The sequence below is a fragment of the Octodon degus genome, unplaced genomic scaffold, assembly GCF_000260255.1.
Source record: "Octodon degus isolate 3935 unplaced genomic scaffold, OctDeg1.0 scaffold00108, whole genome shotgun sequence".
Taxonomy (NCBI): Eukaryota; Metazoa; Chordata; class Mammalia; order Rodentia; family Octodontidae; genus Octodon; species Octodon degus.
The window spans coordinates 6775889-6798653 of record NW_004524684.1 but is presented as its reverse complement, the minus strand read 5'-3'; the positions used below and the strand labels follow the sequence as shown (position 1 = coordinate 6798653).

Genomic DNA, 22765 nt, shown 5'->3' with positions numbered 1-22765 from the left:
GCACAATCAGCCCTTTCCTGTAAGTGATTCAAATACTCTTAGAGGGAAGCTTCCCTCTTTAGGTAAGAATTGTGGGCAACAGCACAATCAGCTCCAGAGAGAAATCCTAAGAGAAGGCTCAGCATTGTTTGGGTCCTCTCAGAAGCTCACCACTGGCATTGCCAGGCCAATGCCTGGGCCAGCCTTCCTTCCCTTCAAATCACACAGAGGCTAGCAGTGACTTGTGTGAGGGCAGGGCTGTTTACTGAGTTGAGAGATGGAAAGGTAATTCCGAGCTAGTTAATATTAACTCAGGACTCAGAGGTCCAGAATAAAGTAGTGTTTCAATGGATAGAGATTTGGGTGCAGTCAAGAGCGAAGGTACCAAAGAACCCCCACAAAACAGTGGAAAACCCAGGAAATTCTCTGGAGTTAACTGGCAGTGAAGCTTGGATAATGCTATAAATAAGTGAAGATGAAGGGTGTAGGGTGTTAGGGAGTGTGAGTTCATTTTGAAAAGTGATCTGATAGTTACACTTGGAGAAGGCACAGTTGTCCATCTGGAGGACAGCTGTTCGTGGGCCGTCCATGCGTGATGTCTGTGGACAGCAGGAAGTAACTGACAGTAGGCGATGAAGCAATGTGAGTGAAATGTCCTTGGGCAGTGAGGTTGTATACTCTGCTTAGGCTCAGAATCTGGAAGACAAGTGCAGAAATAACTACTGATAGCTCATGTTAACTTGGATACTGAGTATAGGTAAAAATGCAGATGATCTGGTTTTAGACTTTGTCAAACTTTAGTTATTTTATAAAATCATTCAGTCATTTAACTAGAAGTCATACTAAGTGCTTTAACTTTTTAAATAAACCATTTACTTCTGATGACATTTTAATTAACATATTATATTAAAATTATAGAGGAAATTAGACTATAAGTAGTTTGTTTATATGTAGTTTTTAAAATTTTGGTAGACATCTTTCTGTCAGTGGTATGCTGTCTTGATAGGACTATGAAGTATAATGTGTTCAAATGATACAGGATAATCTTATTGGAAACTTGGACATGTCATCTTTAACATGGTGACAATTTACTAGACAGAAACATTCAGTTGCAAATTTAAGCCATATAAATTGTTAGTATACCCACTGTTTGGAAGGCAGATACTTGGTGTTTTTTGTTTTTTTTTTTTTGTATTTTAGGAAGGGTCTACAGAGTGTTCAGGGTCTCACTACTAGATCGGACTTGTAGTGATCCGCCTGTTTACAGCTTCCCAAGAGCTGGGATTACAGGTGCACCACCACGCCCAGTCTCAATTGCCATCTCGGCGTGCCCTGGGAGCTGGGCTGGCACAGCAGGCCTGGGGATTGAACCCCTACCCCCTGCACCTGCTTGCAGGTACTTTAATCCACCGAGCTATTTGGCTGCCCTGGAAGGCAGATATTTGAATATCTGTAGTGTGGAAGATATTCTGCTACGTGTTTGGCAGTATAGAAATAGAATTAAAACATAAATACTGGCTGCGGAGGTAGCTTGATGGTCTGAGCACCTGCCTGGAAAGCACAAGTACTTGTGTTTCAGCACTGGTACCATGCCATGCCAGCCACCAAAACTGGGCTTGGTGGCACACGCCTGTAATCCCAGCACTGGGGAGGCTAAGACAGGAAGATTACTATGAGTCTAAATAAATAAATGATTAAAAAATAAATGCTGATCTTACTATGATTATAGTGTACTCAATTAGATAATGCATCACAAGGCAATTATCATATGCTCAGAGAAGAGCATGTGAGAGCCAGAAGCAGATGTTATGGACTTCAGAGTGGGAAGCACTTGTTTCCAGTGCATAAGATTAAAGGATACTTCTTGGTAGACGTGGCATTTGAGCTGGGTATATGAGGGTGAGTACCCTTTCAGTAGACAGAAGACATGGACAGGGTGATGACTGGCCCAGAACCTGGCAACAGAAATGTGCAGGTCTGTTGAAGGAGTCAGGTACACTTCTAGGCTAGCATGTGTGATGGATAGGGAGTGGGCAATGATGTTGGAGATGGAGTGAAATCATATTTTTGCCTTTCTTATTTAGCAGGTGATGATGAGAATTCTGTGGTTTGAAACATACCTGGGTTAATGTAGTCATACATTTGATCACTTATTGTCTAATTTGTATTGAACAACTACTTGTAAAGGATTAAGTGGAAACCAAATATTTGTTAGATATAGGGAAGTATACAAAAGGAGTTGTGGAGGTGTGTGTGTGTGTGTGTGTGTGTGTGCACATGGAGAGAGAGAGAGAGATAGACAGACAGACAGCAGACAGACAGAGAGACAGAAATATAGAGCTTTCAATAATTTTTTTATATCTGAATTAAACTTCTTAATTATATGGACATATATTGTTTTTCTAGTATATCAGTAAGTAAACTGGTATTCCAGGAGTTACTATGGTTACTTTGGTTGTTAGTTTACCCAGATAGTAATGCAGAATCCACTCCAAATCTTTGGGTCCTGAACCTGTGTATTCATGTGAGAAAAGCGATATAGTGTTGAGGTCAAAGGAAGAAGATTGAATTGGAGGGGACTGGGATTGTTTTTTGAAGTATGTTCACTGGAATGTGAAGACACTGATTTGAACAGTACCTGAGGAGGGGAAGGAAGAGGGGTGTGGAGTGGAATGTGGAGGGAGGGGTGGATCACTGAGTGAAGGGAGTTGTGACTGGGCTGCTCATGTGTGCATGCCGTTTCCAGTGACCCCATCACTTGAAATGTAAAACTGTGATAACAGTTCTCCATCCAACACATTGCATTGTTAGGAGGGCTAACTAAAAATGTGCATGAGAAAGAGTTTTTAAATATGTGAAGTCTGTTGAAATTGCAATACGGTACAGCACAAGTAATGTTTTAAGTAGATTTGGCTTATACATATAAGTTTGCTTATCCATTGTCTTCTGTATGGATACAGTATCATAGTTACTGGGCTCTAGAGAAGTAGTATTTACCCATCTAAGGCCTTTGAGTCTATAATATTAACAACTTCACTTTAACATTCACGTATTTTTCCCCATAAGGAAAATAAGGAAAAAATGCAATCAAAAATTCCAGTTGTGAACTCTAGAAATACATCTTCGCAAATCTTTTTCACTGCACATCCAGTTCTTCAAACTGCTGAATTGGGAGGTCAGGGTTGGGAAGTTAGAACTGGACAGAGGCTAAAAACTTCTGTTTCTGCAGGTAACATGTGAGGTAGTGAGGTTGTAGGGATAACCACCATTTCTAAACTGTTACACAGTCCATGGAGAGTGAGCTCTCTGCATCTTCCAGATTCCCTTAAATCTTCAGATTTGTAAACAAAGATTTTCACATGAAGATAAGGACAGGCGAGACAGTCTTTGATACTTGAGCTGACATGAATTATTTTCCAGTGGGTTGTTTATGTGCAGGGAATCATGTTATGACTTTTCCAGCCTGAGTGTAAGTAGAATCATGGTCTCATGTATTGCAAAGGAGAGAAGAGTTTTATGACTATGTTTCTTGTAGCCATTGTGACTTTTTAAGTGGCTACCAGCTCTGGGGAAGAAAGGCTGCAAAGGTAACTACACTTTGCTGCATGTTTTGGGGTCCTGTTTCCTCCTTTGATCTTGAGTTTGCCCACCTGCCCCTACTGCAGCCACATGCAGACACTTGGACAACTCAAGCAATCTGTGTGCAGTGGATGGCCTTGAAAATGCCTGCCATCCTGGAGGCTGCTGGGATGAGTGGTGTTTGACATAGAACGTACATTCCACTGTATCCCTTCCTAGACTTTTGCTGCCCAGAGAAGTTGTAGCTCTTTCTGCTGGTCCCTTCATGAATTAACCATTATAAGTCCTCTCTGGGCTTGCTTTTTGACACAGAACTTAAATATGTTCTCTCTAATTAGTGGCAAGAGCATATATATTATTGATTTTGTTGATCTGCTTTACCTGCTCTGGGGTATATAGCCTTGGGCAAGGTAGATCTGTGGACAGATTAAAAAGTTTGTCCTTAGTGTTTGAAAAATTTCTCAACTCTTCTGAGAAGGCCTGTCACTTTTGAGACTGTTGATAATGAACCAAATTTTTTTTTTTTTTGTATTTTAGTACAGGGTCTAACTGCATAGATTGAACTTGTAGTGAGTCTCCTGTGTTCAGCCTCCCAAGAACTAGGATTACAGGAGCACGCCACCACAACCAGTCTCAATCGCCATCTCAGTGCTTCCTTGGGGCAGGGCTGGCATGGCGTACCAGGGATCGAACTCCAGCTGCTGGGCTCTGCCTAAACAGGTGCTTTAGTCTGCTGAGCTAGCTGGCTGGCCAGATAATGAACCGAATGTTAATGTCAAAATAATTGTAGGATATTTTAGAAATATTTTTCATTCACATTATATTCGTGAGCCTCTTTGCTAAAACTAGATATTTTGTGAAGAACTGTGATCATCAGTTTTGGGTCAGAAAAGCCCTCATCTTACATATAAAACTTTATGGATCAGGAAGACAAAATCCTAAGTGAATGACACCCTTCAGCTGGCTGAGATGGATGGTCTTGCTGTGCTCCTGAGTCTCCTTGAGAAGTGCAGAGTGTGAGTGCTTGTGGGAGGTATGCTGTGAGGTCCAGTGAGAGACAGGGCTGTGCCAGGTATCCAGAGGCTGGAGCTATGAGGAAGCAAGCCCGTCAGACAGCGTGCATGGTGGAGCAGCTGAAGGCATTTTTAGGAAAGATGTTAATCTTTTCCCATTATACTCCTGTTTTTAGCACAGAGACTTTTCTGTAACCTCAGAGTTAAGGAGAGACTGTGACACATTTCCTCTTCAAAAGGAAGACTGTGAGCACACATGTTTGTGGTCTCTTTCTAAAGGGCCTACTTTTTAAAAGACTGAAAATAAGGTACTTTTTGAAAGCACTGGTGACATTAGTTGAGTGTGCTGCAGATTCCTAGGAGACAAGAAGAAAATAGGAAGTGTTAAAGACCTGGGAGAGAGCTGAAAACCTCCGACAACACCCCAGAAAGCCCAAAACTTGGGGTCAGCTGGTAGCAAAGTAGGAGTGTGGTTTTTCAGTAATCAAAGCATACGTTAAAAATGTGCAGTAGAGACTGGGGACATAGTTCAGCAGTCTACCCACCTACTTCGCAAGTCCAAGGACCTGGGTTAAATCCCCAGTACCCCAGTTTGGTACTGCTGTGCTGGCTGTGGAACTGGGCATGGTGGCACACATCTGTAATCCCAGCACTGGGGAAGGTGAGGCAGGAGGATCACTGTGAGTCTACACTGCATAGTGAGAATCTGTACCAAATTTTTAAAAAGTACAGTAAGAAAAGTAAGATGAGTGAGCTTTTGTAACCTCACTGGGGAGGACATGTATCCTGGTAAGGGTTACAAATAAATACAAAATGTGGAATCATGGATGGCAAAAGATTTTTTCTTTCTAAAGCCAGAGAATGTCTGCCAGATAGAGGAGAGCCACCCAAGAGAGGGCCCTTGTAGGAAGCCTGGACCTGGGAGGAAAGCTCCTCCTTTGTGACAGTGTCACAGAGAATAAAAGCAGATTCAGATTAACCATGGGTCAGGTGTGCATGGTCATTGTCTGTGGACCAGGGGTCCTGCGGTCCAGTTTGCCCTCAAGTGGAAGAGAGGGATAATGGAAGTTGAGCTACTTGCGTAAAAACACTTCTGTTAGTCACACTGATGGGGATGCTCATGCAGACAGGTGGCTTTGAAAACCTAACCAGGCATGTTAGCAATGGCACCACAGGAAGGATATAGATGAGCTAACCACATGAGTAGAACCTTGTAAAAGTTCATTCATGAAACACAAGTAACTTAGTAATTCTTACTATTCTTGAGAAAGATTTAGAGAAGGTATCTCATTGACAATAAAAACATTTCCATCTCAGTGGCCTGTTAAGGGTACAAATGAACCTGGTTGAAGACCTGGAAAATAGACACAGAATTTTCTTGCAGCCATACAGCTGAACAACAACAAAAACTGCAAAGTACTCAGCTACTCTGTGTTTAGGCATGTTCTTGATGCTGGGGGTGCAGGAGTTAACCCAGGAGGCACAAAGATTAGTCTTCTGTCATGGGCACTCTAGTAAAGATCACACATAAGTGCAACATACTGTGTGACACATGGCAGTAAATGTTGTGGAGCAAAACAGAGTGTAGGAGAGAGGTGTAGGATGTACCACGAGAAGGCTGGGGTAAGTGGTATGGCTTTCTGAACTCATGTGGAGATCACATCTTGGGCTTGATGGAGAACTTGGGCCGCCAGAATTCTTCATGGCTACGTAAGGTCTAGTTGGTGATCTAGTATGAGGCTCAGATAATGGATAAAAGATAAAGGAATGATAATGGATAGGAAGCAAAGAAGAGGAATGCACCCAGGTCTGTGTACCATTCTGAAATGCCCTCCACTCTCCTGCCTATGGGGATGTGGAGGTTGAGAAATGCTCTTTTTATGAAATTCCCACCACATGGAGCTATTCCTATTCTTCAAAACAGATGATAAGCATGGCTTTTGACAAGAAATTCAGCTTTTTTAGTATGATGAAACTTGTAACAGTTTAAATTTATAGATCAAAAAGAAAACCAAAGTATTGTTTTAACCTGCAACACTAGGTAATCCCAACAAAATACTAGAGCCAAAAGTTAATATTGTTTGATTTGGGGGTGCAACTCTTAGGGTAGAGCAAAAAAGGCATCTTGGTTATTTTCATACCTTTTTATACCAGTTTTTTTAGCTTGTACATTCATGATATAACCATAACTTCATGGGGTAATCTAAAAATCCTACTGCAGTAAGTGATTGCTTATACAATATATGATGTGAAGGGAAGTTAGAGGGTTGTTTCTCTTCCTTTTTGGCATTCATGTTAGCCTTGTGCTACTGTAACAAATACTGAGGTAGTCAGCTTAGTAAAAAAAAAAACATGTTAGGGTTTCTACCTAGAGAGGTTTGGCCCATGGTCTGTCAGCCCTGGGTTTGGGGCCTTTGGTGAGCAACACACCATGGTATAGGCCTGCGGTGAGTCTAGACTGCTTGCTCTTGCTTGAGGAGTAAGAGCTGGAAGGAACTGGACACTTGTTTCTGTTCAGCATAGCCTCTGGTACCAGAGGACCTCCCCCTGGGCCCTGGGTTTTGTGTCACATTCCCACAGCCTTCTGGTGATGGTGTCACCCTGGGTACCAAGCCCTTAACACATGGTCCTCTGGGGGACACTTTAGATCCAAGCTATAGCAGTGCTTGCTTGGTGAAGTTTCAAGAGCTTTTGGTCTGAATAACAATGAGGACTTGTAATAACTTAAGCTTGGGATGGCATTAGGTAATCTTATCTGTTGACTTGTGCTTGTCAAATTTGTACCAAGATTATATGAAGTCAGTGAAGGCAAATAAAGTACCTTATTATAAGCATAGCAAATGCTGTTTGTTTTTGCCATACACTGATAACTCATATTATTCATACTGTTAAATTAAGAATATCCTGATTATAACAAAATAAATTTACGCTTCTTAAATAGTTTTCTAATGAAGTTAAAGTAAGAGAAATAATAGGAGGACTCAGTCTTTTAAAATCTGTATTTCTTAAATATGTTTACAAATGGCATATTTGTTTTAATCTTTCATGAGGTCCAGTTTATAACATTTTCCTTTATATTTTGCATAGTCTCTGGAAAAGGGTACATGTGTCTATTCTTCATAAATTTAGTCGTTAGAACCAAAAGCTGTGTAACTTTTGGCTTTTAAAGGATTAGATGTTACAGATGTCTTTCTGAAGCTCTGGCTTTTATAATATTCAGTAAGTCTGTTGTTTTGTGTTATTATACCAGGTACAATGATCTGTGGAGCTTGATGATAATACGTCCCTCTATGAAAGCAGCAGTCTAGAGTTCGAATCACTTACTGGATCAGTAAGCTTCTCGCAGGGATACGTTAACTCGCTTATTGTTCCCATCCCTTGAGAAACACACAGAGCTAGCACTTCTCCCACTCTATCTCAACTCAGATAAAGATGAGCTCTTTTTTATTTCCATTTTTAATACTTTGAATGATCTGGATGATCATGAGATGCACTGCTCACTTATGGAAAGAGTAAGAGCATTAGACCTTCATACACAAAAGTTTGTTGCTTATAAAACATGGGAAAAGAAAGCTTAAAAAAAAGAAAAGACCGAAGGCAGCAACCTTGCTAATTTTCTTTTTTTCTACATTGGGAAAAAACGCTCATAAGTAATGTTCTTTTTATTCTCCTTTTAAAAAAAATACACATAGGCACAGTTTGCTGGGGCCCCAAGGACAAGGCTGGAAAGGGTACTTCTTTCTTTTTCTTTCTTTTTTTTTTTTGGGGGGGGGGCGGTTATAAAACAAAGGCAGAAATCCACAAAATATGTACTTTGTCAGAAGAGAAAATGAGCTCTTAGAAATATCTCCAGGGTATTAAAGTTAAAGATGTGAACAACCTATTAGACGTTTATACTAATTTTCCTTAAACAGCACTAAATGCATCAATAAGGCATTGAGTAATCTGTGTTTTGAGTCCTTTCTGTTTCTTTTATATGTGAACAGTCTTGATAATAAAACAATACATTTGCTTAAAAATATTTATTACTCAGCCACACTTGCTGCAAAGAATGATTCTTGCCTTTTCCTTATTTCAGTAAGAAAGGAGATGGGTTTTTGCCCTGGGAATGGGAGATAGGAGTTTGAACCCTACATTTCAAAGTATGTACAACACAATTTACATGCATATTGTCATTTACTGCTCACTTAAGGAAGTAGGATTCACGTTAGTAGAAGACTAAGAAAATCAGAATTTAAGTTCTAAAGCTGCGGTTTTGAAATACGCAGTTTTTCTTCATCCGTTAGTAATAAGATAACCCTTTGGAAGCATGAAAGGAATATGCTGCTTTAGAGTTGGATCATATGGTTATGACTTCTAGCTCAGCTACATATTTGTTTGGTGATTTCATTAGCTGTCTTCATTTTTCTGAGTGTTTAGTTTCATTATTTGCAATGTGAAAATATCCCTAAATTATAATCATATTTGACAATGTAAGTGAAAATGCTTTAAAATTACACTGATATATATCCAATGTTATTACTACTAATCTTTATAAAATTCTGTTAGTTATTGTTAGAATTAGAGATAGATACTGTTATTGTTACTTTTTCTTTCTTTTTTTGTACTAGAGAGCAAACTTAGGATCTTGCATTTGCCAGGTAGGCACTATGCCACTGAGCTATCTCCCCAGACCTTGCTAGCTTCTTTTGTAGGTGAGAAAACTGAGGGTGATGATTGAAGGGGGTTTGCAAAGTCAAAGTAACTTACTAGTGGATTATACAGAAGAAATGGGGTCTACTGATCCAGACTTTACCATCTTTTATGTGGTGTGTATATAACTGCATTATTTGAATTACCCTATTTCCTAAATTTCTAAGTTATAGAAAGTGTGGTGCATGTGTGTGTGTTTGAGTGTGATTTTTACATATCATTAAAGTTCCAAAGAAATTAACCTTCACAACAGGAAATTTTATCCTTTTATTTTATTTCCAAAATACTTTTTTTTTTTTAAATTGAGGCAAGAGAACACTGGCTTTATCCTGCCCCACTTACTGCAGACCAGGGTCGTCTCACACTGGTCCTTTCTGGGCCGTGTTGTAGGAAAGCTGTGTGCTCCTGCTGTGGGCCAGCTGCTTAGCCAGCACGTGATAACAGAGCTTCCGTAGGTGGTAACTTGGACTGCTTCCAGCCAGGAGTGGACGTCAGAGGGGTAGGCGAGCCGGCACACCGCAGCCGCAGATGGGGGCTCACTTGCAAGCAGAAAGCAGGGAAGTGCATGCAGATAATAGCTCATGTCATTGGGGTGGAAAAGACTAAACTTTTTTTTTTTTTTGCTGTTCTCCAATAAAAAATTCATTAGTTGTAAAACAATTCATAGGAGTACTATATTTTTGCTATTTATCAGAATTTCCAGTTGCATACTTACATCAGCTCTCAGCAACAGATTCCTATTTTGTTTGTGTGTGTGTGGGGTGACTGGGCATTGAACATAGGACATTCAGACTGAGCTACAGCCTATAGGCCTTTTCCCTTTTAATTTTGAGATACTATCTCATTAAATCACTGAGTTGCCCTGGCTCGGCTTGAATTTGTGACCTCCTTCCCCAAAATGCTGGTGTTAGTGGTGCCAGGCTCAGATTTCCACTTAGGTAAAACAGAATAAGTCAAGTGGCACATTTCACTATGTGAATATGTAATTAGAATTCTATAATTTACTTGTTGAAAAAAATTAATGTGTAAATCTATGTTTTTTTCCTCACACAGGATTGAAAAAAATGATTAGAAGTAAATAAATGATAAGGTAAAACATAAATGAGATTTGTGGGATAATATAAAATAATGTAAACTTGATGAACCATAACTTAAAATCACATTTTCCTTAAATATGTTTATTAAGGTATATGTATACCTATGTCACTATAAAATTTATTTTTTTTATTTTTCAAAGTTTTATTGATAAACAGATAGCAATGAGACAGTTTCAAATCAAATCGGAAGTACAGTTTCAACAAATAATACACTGCATATATTCTTCTTAGTGGTTAATTGCTGTACAAGATGCGGACTTGTGATCCTATTTACAAACACCATTAGAACAAATCATTCTATTCATTAAGAGAATGCAACTATATATCTATCCCAACCTCTTTGAATACACAGATACAAAATGGACATTCATCGGTATACCCCATTTTTTCTAAGTTCCGTTATTGAATATTATAGGTGTGTAAACTCAGCAAAATATTCTAAAAGAGTCCAGTAGCCCATAATAGCATTGGGTCTTCTGTTTAACTGGCAGTGTCAGAAATTATTGACCTGAGTCCCTCACAGCTCAACTTAACAGCATGGCTTTATTTCTTATGTTTCGACTTCATACTTTTCTACTGGATGGTTAAGACCAAGGTAAAGCAGGACCTATGCAACAAGAGTTGTAGCTTTTTGGTCTGAGAAGGTCAGTGAAATCCCCTCAGGATTTGTCCTGAGATCCTGTACCTCAGATTGTAGAACCTTTGTCAGTGCAGCCATGTGGATGAGTCACGGCCAATGCTTGGCCAATGTGCTCTCTGTGAAAGCCTGAGAGAGTGTCTTCTCCCCATTGTCACTACAAAATTTAAAAGGGCTTCTATTTATAGAGTTGGAGGAAGCAAAGAGTACCTTCTGAAACTTTGTCTTCCTTACACAGGCTTTAATATATTTTGACATTTCATACATTTTCAAAATTGTATCTCTTTATTTTCCAACATGCAAATAATTGGGTTAATTCCAGTGAGCATCTGATTGAATTTAAATATTTATTGCTTTCACCTTATATATGAAGTTTACGTTGTCTCTATTATAACTTTATGAGACTTTTGATTTATTTTATTATGTAATTTATTTTTAATTAAAAATATATTAAGTGTTATTAATTAATAAGGGACAGGGTAATACTATTCAGATAACTCTGGCTAATTGGAGCCATTGGAGTACAGACTGCGAAATAGTATGACAGCCTGAGGTGTATGTTTATCAGTTCAGGAACAAGTGCATGAATTCACCATAGGAAAGGCAGTGTGCATATATTCATGTACAGTATAATGTATGCAAATTCTGTTTACTAATTTGAGATCCTCTTTTCTCTGTGTACCTATAATGCAATATTGATATACTTTCCCCTGCACGTAAAATAATTATTTTATGAACAATGCTTTAGTGAAACTGTCAGTTTTCCTGGTTTTAGCTCATCCTGAAAAACATTTAAAACATGCTTCCATCACTTGATTCTGGTTGTGAGGATTTACAAATGTTAGTTAAAGCAACTTGTTAACATTGTTATAGTTTATGGAAAAACACTGCATATACAGTTTATGTATTACAAGCTTTGTCAGTGGCTGCTGAATGATATAGCAGAAAAAATTGTGACCCATGGTTTCAAAGAGAAAATATCCACCCAACCTCAGGATGCTTTGAATAAAATGGTTTCACTAAGGTTCTGAGCATGTTATCACAGTTTTGAGGAATGCTAGTGTTTATTTTGTAGTCAAATAAATAGTGTGTTAATATGCACAGCTACAGATGCCGGCTGCAGCAAGCCATCTATAGCCGGGATGCTGCTGAGAATAGCTAAGCTACCTCTGTGGGGCTGCCCGGGGCTGTGCAGAGAGTAGCAGAAAGTTTGTTCTGCTGTCAGATACCTCTGCTGCACTTTTATGGCATTGATTTCTTGGACCTCTTATCTGGTCATGGCATTCTGTGGTATTCAAAATAATCAAAGCTTTATTATTTTAAGATAATTTGATGAGAAATACAAAAATATTAAATAATTCATTATTAAATATTATACAAAATTTATGGAAAAACACTGTTGGTATCCAACAGTGGTAATAGTAAGTAATCCTTTTAAAGTCTGAAGAGGAAAGAGAAAACAGTGGAAAACTCTCTAAAGCAGTACATATTTGAATCTACAGGCTATTTTTTCAGACTAGAAGAAGTGGCAGAGCTTTAGTTGAATAGGAGACTAGGCACTGTGGAGTGAGAGTTCTAGTCACAGGAAGGGGAGGATGGGAACACAGCTCAGTAGAGCACAGCTCCCTCTAGATGGCGTGGCTCCAGGGCACAGCAGAGTCCTGGGGGTCGAGAATGAGAATCCACAGGTTTACCATACAAGGACAGGATGAAGGTAAACTGGGAGAAAATAGAGTCGACAGCTGAGGTAGCACCAGCATGGGGAGACTTCTGACCTTCTTCCTTTGATGCTCTAGTTTCAAGCAAGACTGCCACATAGTTGGTCAGAGATTCTGTTATAAATCTTATACACATTTCTTGTTTCCTGGAAGTTTTGTTTTCTTTTTGTTGCTGTTGTTGTTATTGTTTTGAGAAATTTTCATTCTGATTCAAAGCTAAACAATTTAGTAGTCGTCCTGAGCAGGAATAAGCTTTAATTTGGGGACTTCAAAATCTGGCTCACTTCATTAATAGATGAATAAACTTGATTAACTTAAATTATCATTGAAACATTTTAGAAACCAGAGTACAATATTTTGGTAGTTGATAGTTTTCACACATTTACAAAAGTAGCACCATTAATTGAAATTCTGTATGTGATGGTCGCAATTAAACTTTCAAGTAGTACTTGAGAGACATAAATAAAACATTTATGATTATATAGCAAAAACCTTAGCTAGTAAAAATACATTATTACATTTTCCAGGTCTTTGAATAATTAAGGATGAACAAAAGGAAACCTGGAGCTTGGGCTGATCAGAGAGGTGTGCTACAGTAATCTCTGCTGACCGGTTTAGAATACAGAGTGACCTGAGAATGGGCAGAACCCCTCTGACTTCTACCCCCATTTATATAGCACATTAAGCCAGAAGTGCAAATGAATGACTCCTCAGCCTTCATGAGTTATAGGAGCTCAGTAATACTTGCTTTGAAGGCAGGAGTCCTGGTGATCACAGATACATCCTGGGCTCTCTTGGTTCCATCTGTTCTGCTCGTGCTGTGTTGTTGACATGCACACAGGTGAATATGTGTAGTGTTAGGCTGAAGTGCCACTGTGACAGAGGGCCTCAACGCTGTCTTCTCTGAATCAGTTTTGGCCTCGGGTTATCTGATTAATGTGGAGTAGGAGGAGGGGATAAGAGTCACACTCTCCTGAGAGCATCATTGAGGGTAGAGGTGGAATGAAGACCCAATCTATCATACTTAGCAAGGGGACCAACTGTGCAAGAAGACCTAGGCACAGTGTCACCAGAAGCAAGTGGGGCGGTAGTTATGGCAGCGCTGGACCTCCCTGCTCAGAATAGGAGGTGAACATTTGGCTTTGCAGGTGAACAGATTAGAAATCATGTCCAGGTGAGGATGATATTCCCTGAGCAGACTTTGTGCTAAGGGGAGCCTCTTTTCAGTATAGGGCAGTGCAGCTGTTGGCCACCAGAGGCACAGAATAGCTTTGGGCAGAGAATGTTCTGCTGCACAGGCCTGGAAAACAGTGGGTCTGGCAGGGATGCAGTTGCTTGCAGAGCAGTCTCCCATTCCCAAGGAATTTATTTAATTGAAACAACCTCATAAGTATTTGTGTTTGTGATGCCTAATTGTCAGCTAGAGCCCACGGATCAATAGAGACCACTGTGAGCAAGGCCTCCCTACTCTGTGGACAGACCTGGGAACAGCTGAATCATAGACGTCAGCAGAGAGCAGCCCCTGTGAAAACTAACTTGATGTCAGACGCATGGACAGGCAGGCCTTGAGGGCGAGAGAAAGGTGCTTAAGGTCAACCATTAGTGGAAGTATAAAAATGTTTGGGAGACGATACAAAACTGGCTGAGAAGGTGGCATTGGAAGTGCAAGGCTGGTAGTGGAATGGCCTCCACAAGCAATGCGGGCCCACCTGGGAATAACTGGGACGTGGAAAAGTGTGGCCTTGGGGTTCCTCACACACAGCTGTGCAACAGGGCCCTCGCTGCTCATCCTCTCTGCACACCATGGGAGACCACCTGCTGGACCGCACAGGGAGGGGCTTGCAGGTGCTGTGTGCATTTGGCTGTGGCTTTGCCTTGTGACCAGTGTGTGGAAAGACCTGAAGATCTCCCCGCACCCCCCCCCCTTGCTGGCCAGTTAGAGGATTGGAAATGCTGCTGTTTTATTGTAAAACTGTTAAATGCTGAGATAAAAATCATTTGTATAGTCAACATATTTGGTCAGTAGCATTAAATAAAAGGAAGCTCTTTCTAAAAATCCTAAGAGGATAAAAAGCTTTTCATATAGTGACAGAGATAGACAATGATTTCAAACTGTATTCTAGCAATAAGGGAGGGATTTGGCATCTTTATATGTTGTTTATGAAAATTTAAAACCTGTGGTCCCTTAACAGACAGAAGCTGGGACAGTAAAGTCCCTCATGGATTGTGGAGAGGGATGTTAAGAGGACACAGGATTCTTGATGAAGGCACAGCAGTTGGTGTACTTCACCTCCTGTTTCCCAAGTCTCATTTCTCTGTCTCAGTGGATATGTATTTAGGTATGTAGATAAATGACCACAAATCCTATTATTTGAAAGTGAGGACAGGACAAAATGTGTTCCCAGTATTCATGTGCATCTGACATTAGATGTGCTCTCAACGAGTTCTGATTCTGCACTTGTCCCAAGGTGAGGTTAGGCCCAGTGGCATCCTGTGTATGCAGCTCCATGTGCACACTGCAGAGGGGCTCACAGTTTCTCTCCTAAAGCCAGATGCATCCAAAGACTTCTTCGCAGAAAGAGGATGCTAGTAGGAAGAGTAGGGAAGGAAAAATCACAACAGGATCATCAGATACTTATTTATTTATGTATTTTAGTATAGAGTCTACAAGGTATATAAGGTCTCACTACTAGACCAGACTCATAGTGATCTGCCTGTGTTCAGCCTCCGAAGAGCTGGGCTTACAGGCTTGTGCTGCCATGCTCAGTCTCAATCACTGGCTCAGTGTGCTCTGGGGGTGGGGCCGGAACAGGCTAGGGATCAAACCCTGGTCACTGTGTCTGCCTAAGTAGGTGCTTTAATCCGCTGAGCTATTTGACCAGCCCAAGATAAGTTATGCATTTATTAAAACTACTCACTGTGTACTTGAGAATCCAAAATTCTAAATTATTTTGGTAATATTTAAAATATACTGTGATAAGATGTATTATTTAGAGTAATAAAAATAAATGTTAAATATAAGTACTTTTAAATTATCCTCTAATAATTACTCTCAAATTCAACATCTTTTCCCTGTAGATGCAAAATGAGAAGTCATTGCAATTGTGTATTTTTATATTACGTGGTGTATACATCAATTTCCCTAATATGTACCATTTTCATACACACCATCAAATATGTACATTATTTGCTTTATAGTCTTCAAAATTTATTCATAACATTTCTAAAGAAACTATTTTTTATTAAATCATGCTATTTATGATAATTGAGAGTATATCATTTAAAAAATTTTTTTTGCATGGAATATTTCTAACTTAGCAGAGCTGACAATTTCTGTTTCTACACATTTGAGCATGTTGGCTTGGCATGGGAACTCACACTGCTAATTTAAGAAGTTAGCAGTGTTTTCCTACTCTGACAAGCCCATTCTGGGTTGTTTAACTAAAAGTTGTTTGTGTGTCATCAGTAGAGAAAATATATACCATAACTGATTAATGGAATCTAATAAATTCATTTTTAATTATATTTTACATGTTTACTTCTGGGATAAATCAGAACATGGCAACTCATACTAGATGGAATATAAATTTGTAACATTGATTTTTACTTTGTTTTCTTGAAAATACAATGTACTTTGGCCTCTGAGGTTCATCACTTACATTTTCATATAATTAAAGTTTTGATATTTTAATACAGGTTAATAAAAATAATGTGCTCTGTGTTTTATGACTTGAATAATGAGGGACAGTCTGAATAGTAGCAGGTGTGTTTTGCAAAAGCTTGTGTTTTCATACTTTGTTTCCTTAGTGACCGTGATTCTGCCTTTCTTGTAGGTGAAGGAGTGGCTCTGTTTAAACTGTCAGATGCGAAGAGCTCTAGGGGGGGAGTTAGCTCCTATGCCACCATCACCCCAGCCCAAGCCCAAGACCACCTCTGTGATGCTCCCAGCAGCTGTGAGCAAACCCACCCCACAGGCCCCGCAGGCCTCCCCAAAGAAGGATCTCGCAGCCAAGCAGGATGCTGCCACAGCCCCTGAGTCCAGGAAGCCCCCGCCACTTGTGAAGCAGCCGACCCTGCACGGTCCTCCACCCTCCCCGGCCATGCAGACTCCTGTGACAGAGCCTTCCTTGAAGCCAGGACCCTCACCCGAACAGGCCAAGGCCCCCACCACTGACCACAAACCAAAGCAGCCCCTGACAGGAAGGCCCACTGCAGAGGCTGAGTCTGCTGTGCCAGAAGCAGGCAAGCCTGACCTCTCTGACTCCCAGATCCAGCCAGAGGATCTAGAGAAGACAACTCCAACTAGGATGGACTCTGCCAAGCCCTCCCAAAGCTTCCCACCAACAGGAGAGAAAGTTACCCCACTGGACTCCAAAGCCATGCCTCGGCCTGTGTCGGATTCAAAGATCCTCTCACATCCTGGGCTCAGCTCAGAGAGCAGAGATCCAAAGAAAGTTGATCCTGTTCAAAAGAAGGAGGAACCCAAGAAAGCACAAACCAAAATGAGCCCCAAACCAGATGCCAAGCCCATGCCAAAAGGGTCACCAACACCCCCTAGCCCAAGACCTCCCACTGGCCAAACTGCACCCCCACCACTGCAGGCTTCAAAGCCTCAGGAGCAATCTAGACGTTTCAGTCTCAGTCTAGGAAGTATCACCGACACCCCGAAATCCCAGCCCACAACTCCTCAAGACACTGTGACTGGGAAGCTCTTTGGGTTTGGGGCATCCATCTTCAGCCAGGCATCAAATCTAATTTCCACAGCAGGCCAGCCTGGATCTCATTCCCAAGATGGCCCAGCAGCCTCAGCTAAACAAACTGTTCCCCCATCACAGCCTCCTGCTTCTCAGGGGCCCCCTAAACCCACAGGACAGGCACCATCAGCACCTGTGAAGGTTGCCCTTGTGAAAAAGGAAACAAAAGCTCCAGTAGCTGAGAAGGTGGAGGCCAAGCCTGAAGCAACTCCTGCAAGGAAAAGACCAGAAGCAGATAAGAAGCCACCCCCTGCCAAAGACAGCAGACCTCTAGCATCTGAGCCTGAGCAGGCTGCACAGCTCCCCACACTGGGGAAAATCCCCCAGCCCACACCGGTCTGTCCACTCTGCAAAACTGAGCTCAATGTAGGTTCTCAGGGTCCTCCTAACTTCAGCACTTGCACGGAATGCAAGAGTCAGGTGTGCAACCTGTGTGGATTTAACCCTACACCCCACTTGGCTGAGGTAAGCAACACACTTATTGAATGTTATTATGCTGTTCAATGCAAGGTATTTGGGGGCCACATTTTAAAGCAAAATACATTCCTGGGAAAGCAAAGATTGATATGGGTATCTTTGAAGTTGTAATTGTTTATTTCATGCTTCTTTTCTTAGTAAGAGTTTATGTTATATTACCTCTCTGGGTTAATGCACCACAAGCAAGAAAGAGGAATAAACTGATGAATTAAAAGTAACAATGATTTAAAGACCCTTCACTTGGAAGAAATATTTGGTTTTCATGTGCAACTTCAAATAAGAGTTGTATATTCTGTACCCTTTTTCTCTGATATATTAGTTCTGATAGTCTCTAATGTATTTTTTAAAAGAGGTTTAGTTGGTTGCAGATCCATAAGCATATGAAATCTCTTATACACAATCATTAAAAACTTTGTGTAAATTAGTGGTCCATTTGCCTAGGAGAAAATAGTGCTTCAAGTATATTATATGTGGGCCTTTATAGTTTTCTTTGAAGTATTATCTAGCATCAGAAGAACACTTTACTAAGATCTGTGGAGTGGGGAAAACCACATGTATTTTTGTGATTAATGTGCAGAAATGTTGCATGGGATGGTGAGAATGCTTTCCTCACAGTGTAAATGACCAAGAAGTAGATGATGAATCTCTACCTAGTACTATAGTTCTACAAGAAGGAACCTATAAGTATTAACATACTCAGATTACTAGACATTTTGGATCAGAAACTTGGCATGTAAATGACTACTGCTGCCTTATATAAGTAACAACAGTGTTTTCATAAGCATTTTGTTTATTAATTTAAGATGATTGTTTATTGCTTTTAGACAGATTAAAAATATTTAAGGACTATTTTACCCCACTATTTATGATTTTGTAATTCATTGATATGGGAAAGTTGAGTAGGTTATAGTGTTAGAAAAAAGATGATTGTTTTTGTAATGTTTGTGCATTAAATATTTTTAAAGAGCAAACCATAGACAATTTTTATTTTTTACTTAGACATACATTAGTTTACTTTGACCTAGTTAATGCCACATGAAAGTGATGTCACTACAGGCATAAGCAGATTTTTCTCTAAGATTCACTTTAAAGGTCAATAAATGTGGTTTCTCTCAGATCTTCATGAGTGGTAACTATTATTATTATCAGCAGTGTTTTGGATTCAATATAATAACAAAACAAAAAAATTAAATTTTCTTTCATATTTTTCGAAGACCAAGTTTTTTATTATTCATTCATGATGAGAAAAATTGTTATTTTCCTGATATGATTACATTATTTTAAATATTTAATAGATTATACATTAACAAGGAGCCTTATGATAGCAACACAGTACAGTTAAATAGTTCTAAAACAAAGTGTACCAGCAAAAACAGAACTTTAATTTGTAAATTTTCTAAAAATTAAAGCAAAAATTGAGTGTAGAGCAATGGGGGGCTATAATTTATAATTGACAAATATATGCATATACATGTGCATGTGTACATACATGTGTGTCTAAGTTGACCATTGTAGTTACTAAAGCTGGCCAGTATTTGTAAAATAAGAGTCCCCTGGGTGGAAAGAGATAGTAGGTCTTCCAGGGGAATCTTTGATTTTCTTTGTGTTGGTAAATTATACTTTGGAGCAAGTAATCTGTGAAGATTTCTTGAATGAAGCAGAGAATTAGTGACAGTGTATGGAATATGAACTAACCCGATGTTCAGACAGTTTGACCGGTGTGACAAAAGTAACAAGTGTCCTCTGCTCACCTCAATTGTGCTACTCTGTGCGTCATTTTCCATGACTGTTAAGGTCTGACCTCAGGCTTCAAGGAAGTGGGAAAATTCATGAAGTCAGTCTATGCTCAAATAGTTCTTATGATGATTACCACATTTGAGGAATGTCAGAGGGATTGGTTGAAAAGAATGGCACAAAGCGTTGGCACATGTGTATGAAAATGCAGTCATCTTTTCCAGGTATAAAATGCATTCCTGTGCACAGGTGCTAATACAGAGGTGGATACACAGCCAACAGATTCTAAAGGCCATTCATAGGCTTTTGGAATGATGGATGTCAGTGTTTCTACAAACGCCTCGCTCCTCATTTCCTGCAGTCAGGAGTTAGGAAAGCATTTCCTCTTTGACTTGTCTTCCTCCTGATTTCTTCATTGTGCTTGTGATAGAGCCCTTGTGACCAGTGTTTTCTGGTGAGGACTGCTGTACTTCATGTGAAGCCTTTCTGCCTGAAGTGCAGAGATGGTGTTCCTGCAGAAAGGACCTGGGGTTTCCATTTGTTCTCTAACCTAGTGTATCTAATTCCATCCTGTGCTCTGCCTCTCTTTTCCTCCTCAGTGGGACAGGATGTCCTTCTATCTCTGGTTGTCAGGGGTTGAACAGTTAGAGCTGGTTTCCTCCTGCTCACCATTCCCATTCTGCCTGTCTCTAGGATTGCTTCCTGGTCCTTGGGTACCATGCCGCACTTCTCTAAGCAGTGCCTGGGCTCCAGCAGGCCTTAGGTGCAGCCATCCTTCTGCCTAAGCCTCACTGTTGAATTGTTTGATGGCTATTTTGCAGAAATGGTGGGGTCATCTCTGAGCAATGGGTGGATCATCTAGGCTTTGATTTCTGCTGACTTGGGCAATACCTGTGTTGGAGGGAGTTTTAAAGGTTGCAGCAGGGTTTTGTACAAGAGCTGGGCTTATGGAATCTGGATATAAACTGAGAAAAACAGGCTGAGTTGACAGTGGATATACCAAGTGAATTTTAATCATTCTGGTTTAGTTCAAATGCAAAAGGAGCCAAAATTACTCATAGTGGATATTCATTTTATTATTTTTGCCACCCAGTTTCTAAAATAACTTCTTTTACTATGAAGAAAAGACAAAATGAAATAATACCTTATGTTTTACTGAGTCCCAGAGTCATAACTTTGTTTCTGTAGCAAGATTACACATGGCCTACATGATGTGGAAATAGAATGTATTTGTCACTAGGAAACAAATAGCCCTTTGGGATGATTAACACCAAGTGGTGTGGCTGAGCTCTCTTTAGCTCGAGTGGCTTCTGCAGTGTGCACCCAGGACTCACAGACGACCTAACTTTGGTGCCTAGCTAGGAAAATACATGTTTTCCCTTTATGTTATGAACATCATTTATACTTTAAAAAGCATACTCACTACTAAAATGCATGTGATAACACATACACATACACACATAAAGACTGAAAGAACTGTCAAAAGTTATTCAGAAGAAAACAATTCTACTAGTACTAATAACGGAGACCAAATATTATGGAGTCTCTGGCACCCCTGCCTTCACATCTGATGACAGTCCTTTTTAATTGGATCATGGTGTAATACAGAATAGTGATGTTTCAGGGTATTAGAACATGTATGTAGCACACCTCTATCATTTTTAGTCTCTGCTTTCCTCTCCCATTTTTGATTGAGTAAATTTTTACTTTTAATTTCTATTTTCTAGATAGTAATCTTCTATTGAAGAGTAGTTAGCAAAACTGTTCTCCCATTCCATAAGTTGTCTCTACCCTATTGTGTCCCTTGCTGTGTACAAGCCTATTAATTTGATGGAATACCGTTTGCTAATTCCTGATATGATTTTCTGTGGACCTGGAGTTCTTTGCCTGTTCCTGTGGCTTCAAGCATTTCCTCTATGTTATCTTCTGCCGTTTCAGAGGTTCTGTATCTAGGTCTTTAATAATTTTGATTTGATTTTAGTACAACGTAAGAGACAGGGTTCTCATTTCAACCTTTTGCACATAGATGCCCAGTTTTCCTAGCAGCATTTGTTAAAGAGGCTGTCCTTTCTCCAAGTGTGCTTTGTCAGCAGTCAGATGGCCATGGGTGCACAGGTTGCTTCTGTGTCTTCTGCTTTACTGCATTGGTCTCCATATCTGTGATGGTGGCAGAACTATGTTATATTTGTTACTCTGGCTCTATGATGCCTCCAGCTTTGCTTTTTGGCTAAAGACTGCTCAGGTATTAGTTCTTATAATTCAAAAGTGAGGGATATCTTTTCATTTTCTAATCCCTTAATTTTCTCTATTTAGAGTTCTGTACTTTTTATTATAGTGGTGTTTGACTTTCTTCATTAGGCTGATGCCTATGTATTTGGTTTTGTTTTAGGATTATTACGAATGGGGTTGTTTCTTGATTTCTCTCTGTGAGTTCATTATTGGTGTAGAGGAATGCTATTGATTTTCTGTGTTGATTTGGTATTGTGCTGATGGCATTTTTTTCTCCTGTATTTTAGGGAAGGGTTACAGTGTGTTCAGGTTCTCATTACTATTATCAGACTCATAGTGATTCTCCTGTTTACAGCCTCCCAAAGAGTTGGGATTACAGGCACATGCCACCATGAGCAGTCCCAATTTTGGTCTCAGCATGCCTCTGGGGGGGGGGGCTGGCATGGCAGGCCCGAGGATCAAACCCTGGCCCCTGTGCCTGCTTGCAGTTGCTTTAATCCGCTGAGCTATTTGGCTGGCTGTCATTTTTTAACTGATATAAGAAAATGTGTAACATGGCCTGCTGAAAAAAATTGGCCATTAAATTTTGGAAGAAGTTTGATGTTTTCAAATTGAGTAGTACTAAATAAATATTGGGATATGGATTTTAAATGAAATTATTTTATTTATACTTAAACAGAAAAGCAATTTTCCCAATAATTCTTGTTTTCCTATCATTCTTATGTAGGCAGATTTCTGCTGTATCTTGTACTTCTGTATCTCAGTCGACATACATTTTCCGATGTGATTAAAACACTTTAATCATTATAGAAAAGAATTAAATATTACTCAGTTTTATGGATTTTTGGTTTATTTT

The 22765-nt window shown here is 39.9% G+C and overlaps 1 protein-coding gene across 1 annotated transcript in view; it reads left to right on the top strand.

The window, feature by feature from the left end:
• The window catches only part of Pclo (piccolo presynaptic cytomatrix protein), a 488156-nt gene that overhangs the window by 7465 nt on the left and 457926 nt on the right, over positions 1-22765 (top strand). Inside the window, exon 3 of the mRNA XM_023724320.1 lies at positions 16549-17934. Within this exon, the coding sequence (XP_023580088.1) occupies positions 16549-17934 (1386 nt within the window). The remainder of the gene's footprint in view (positions 1-16548; positions 17935-22765) is intronic.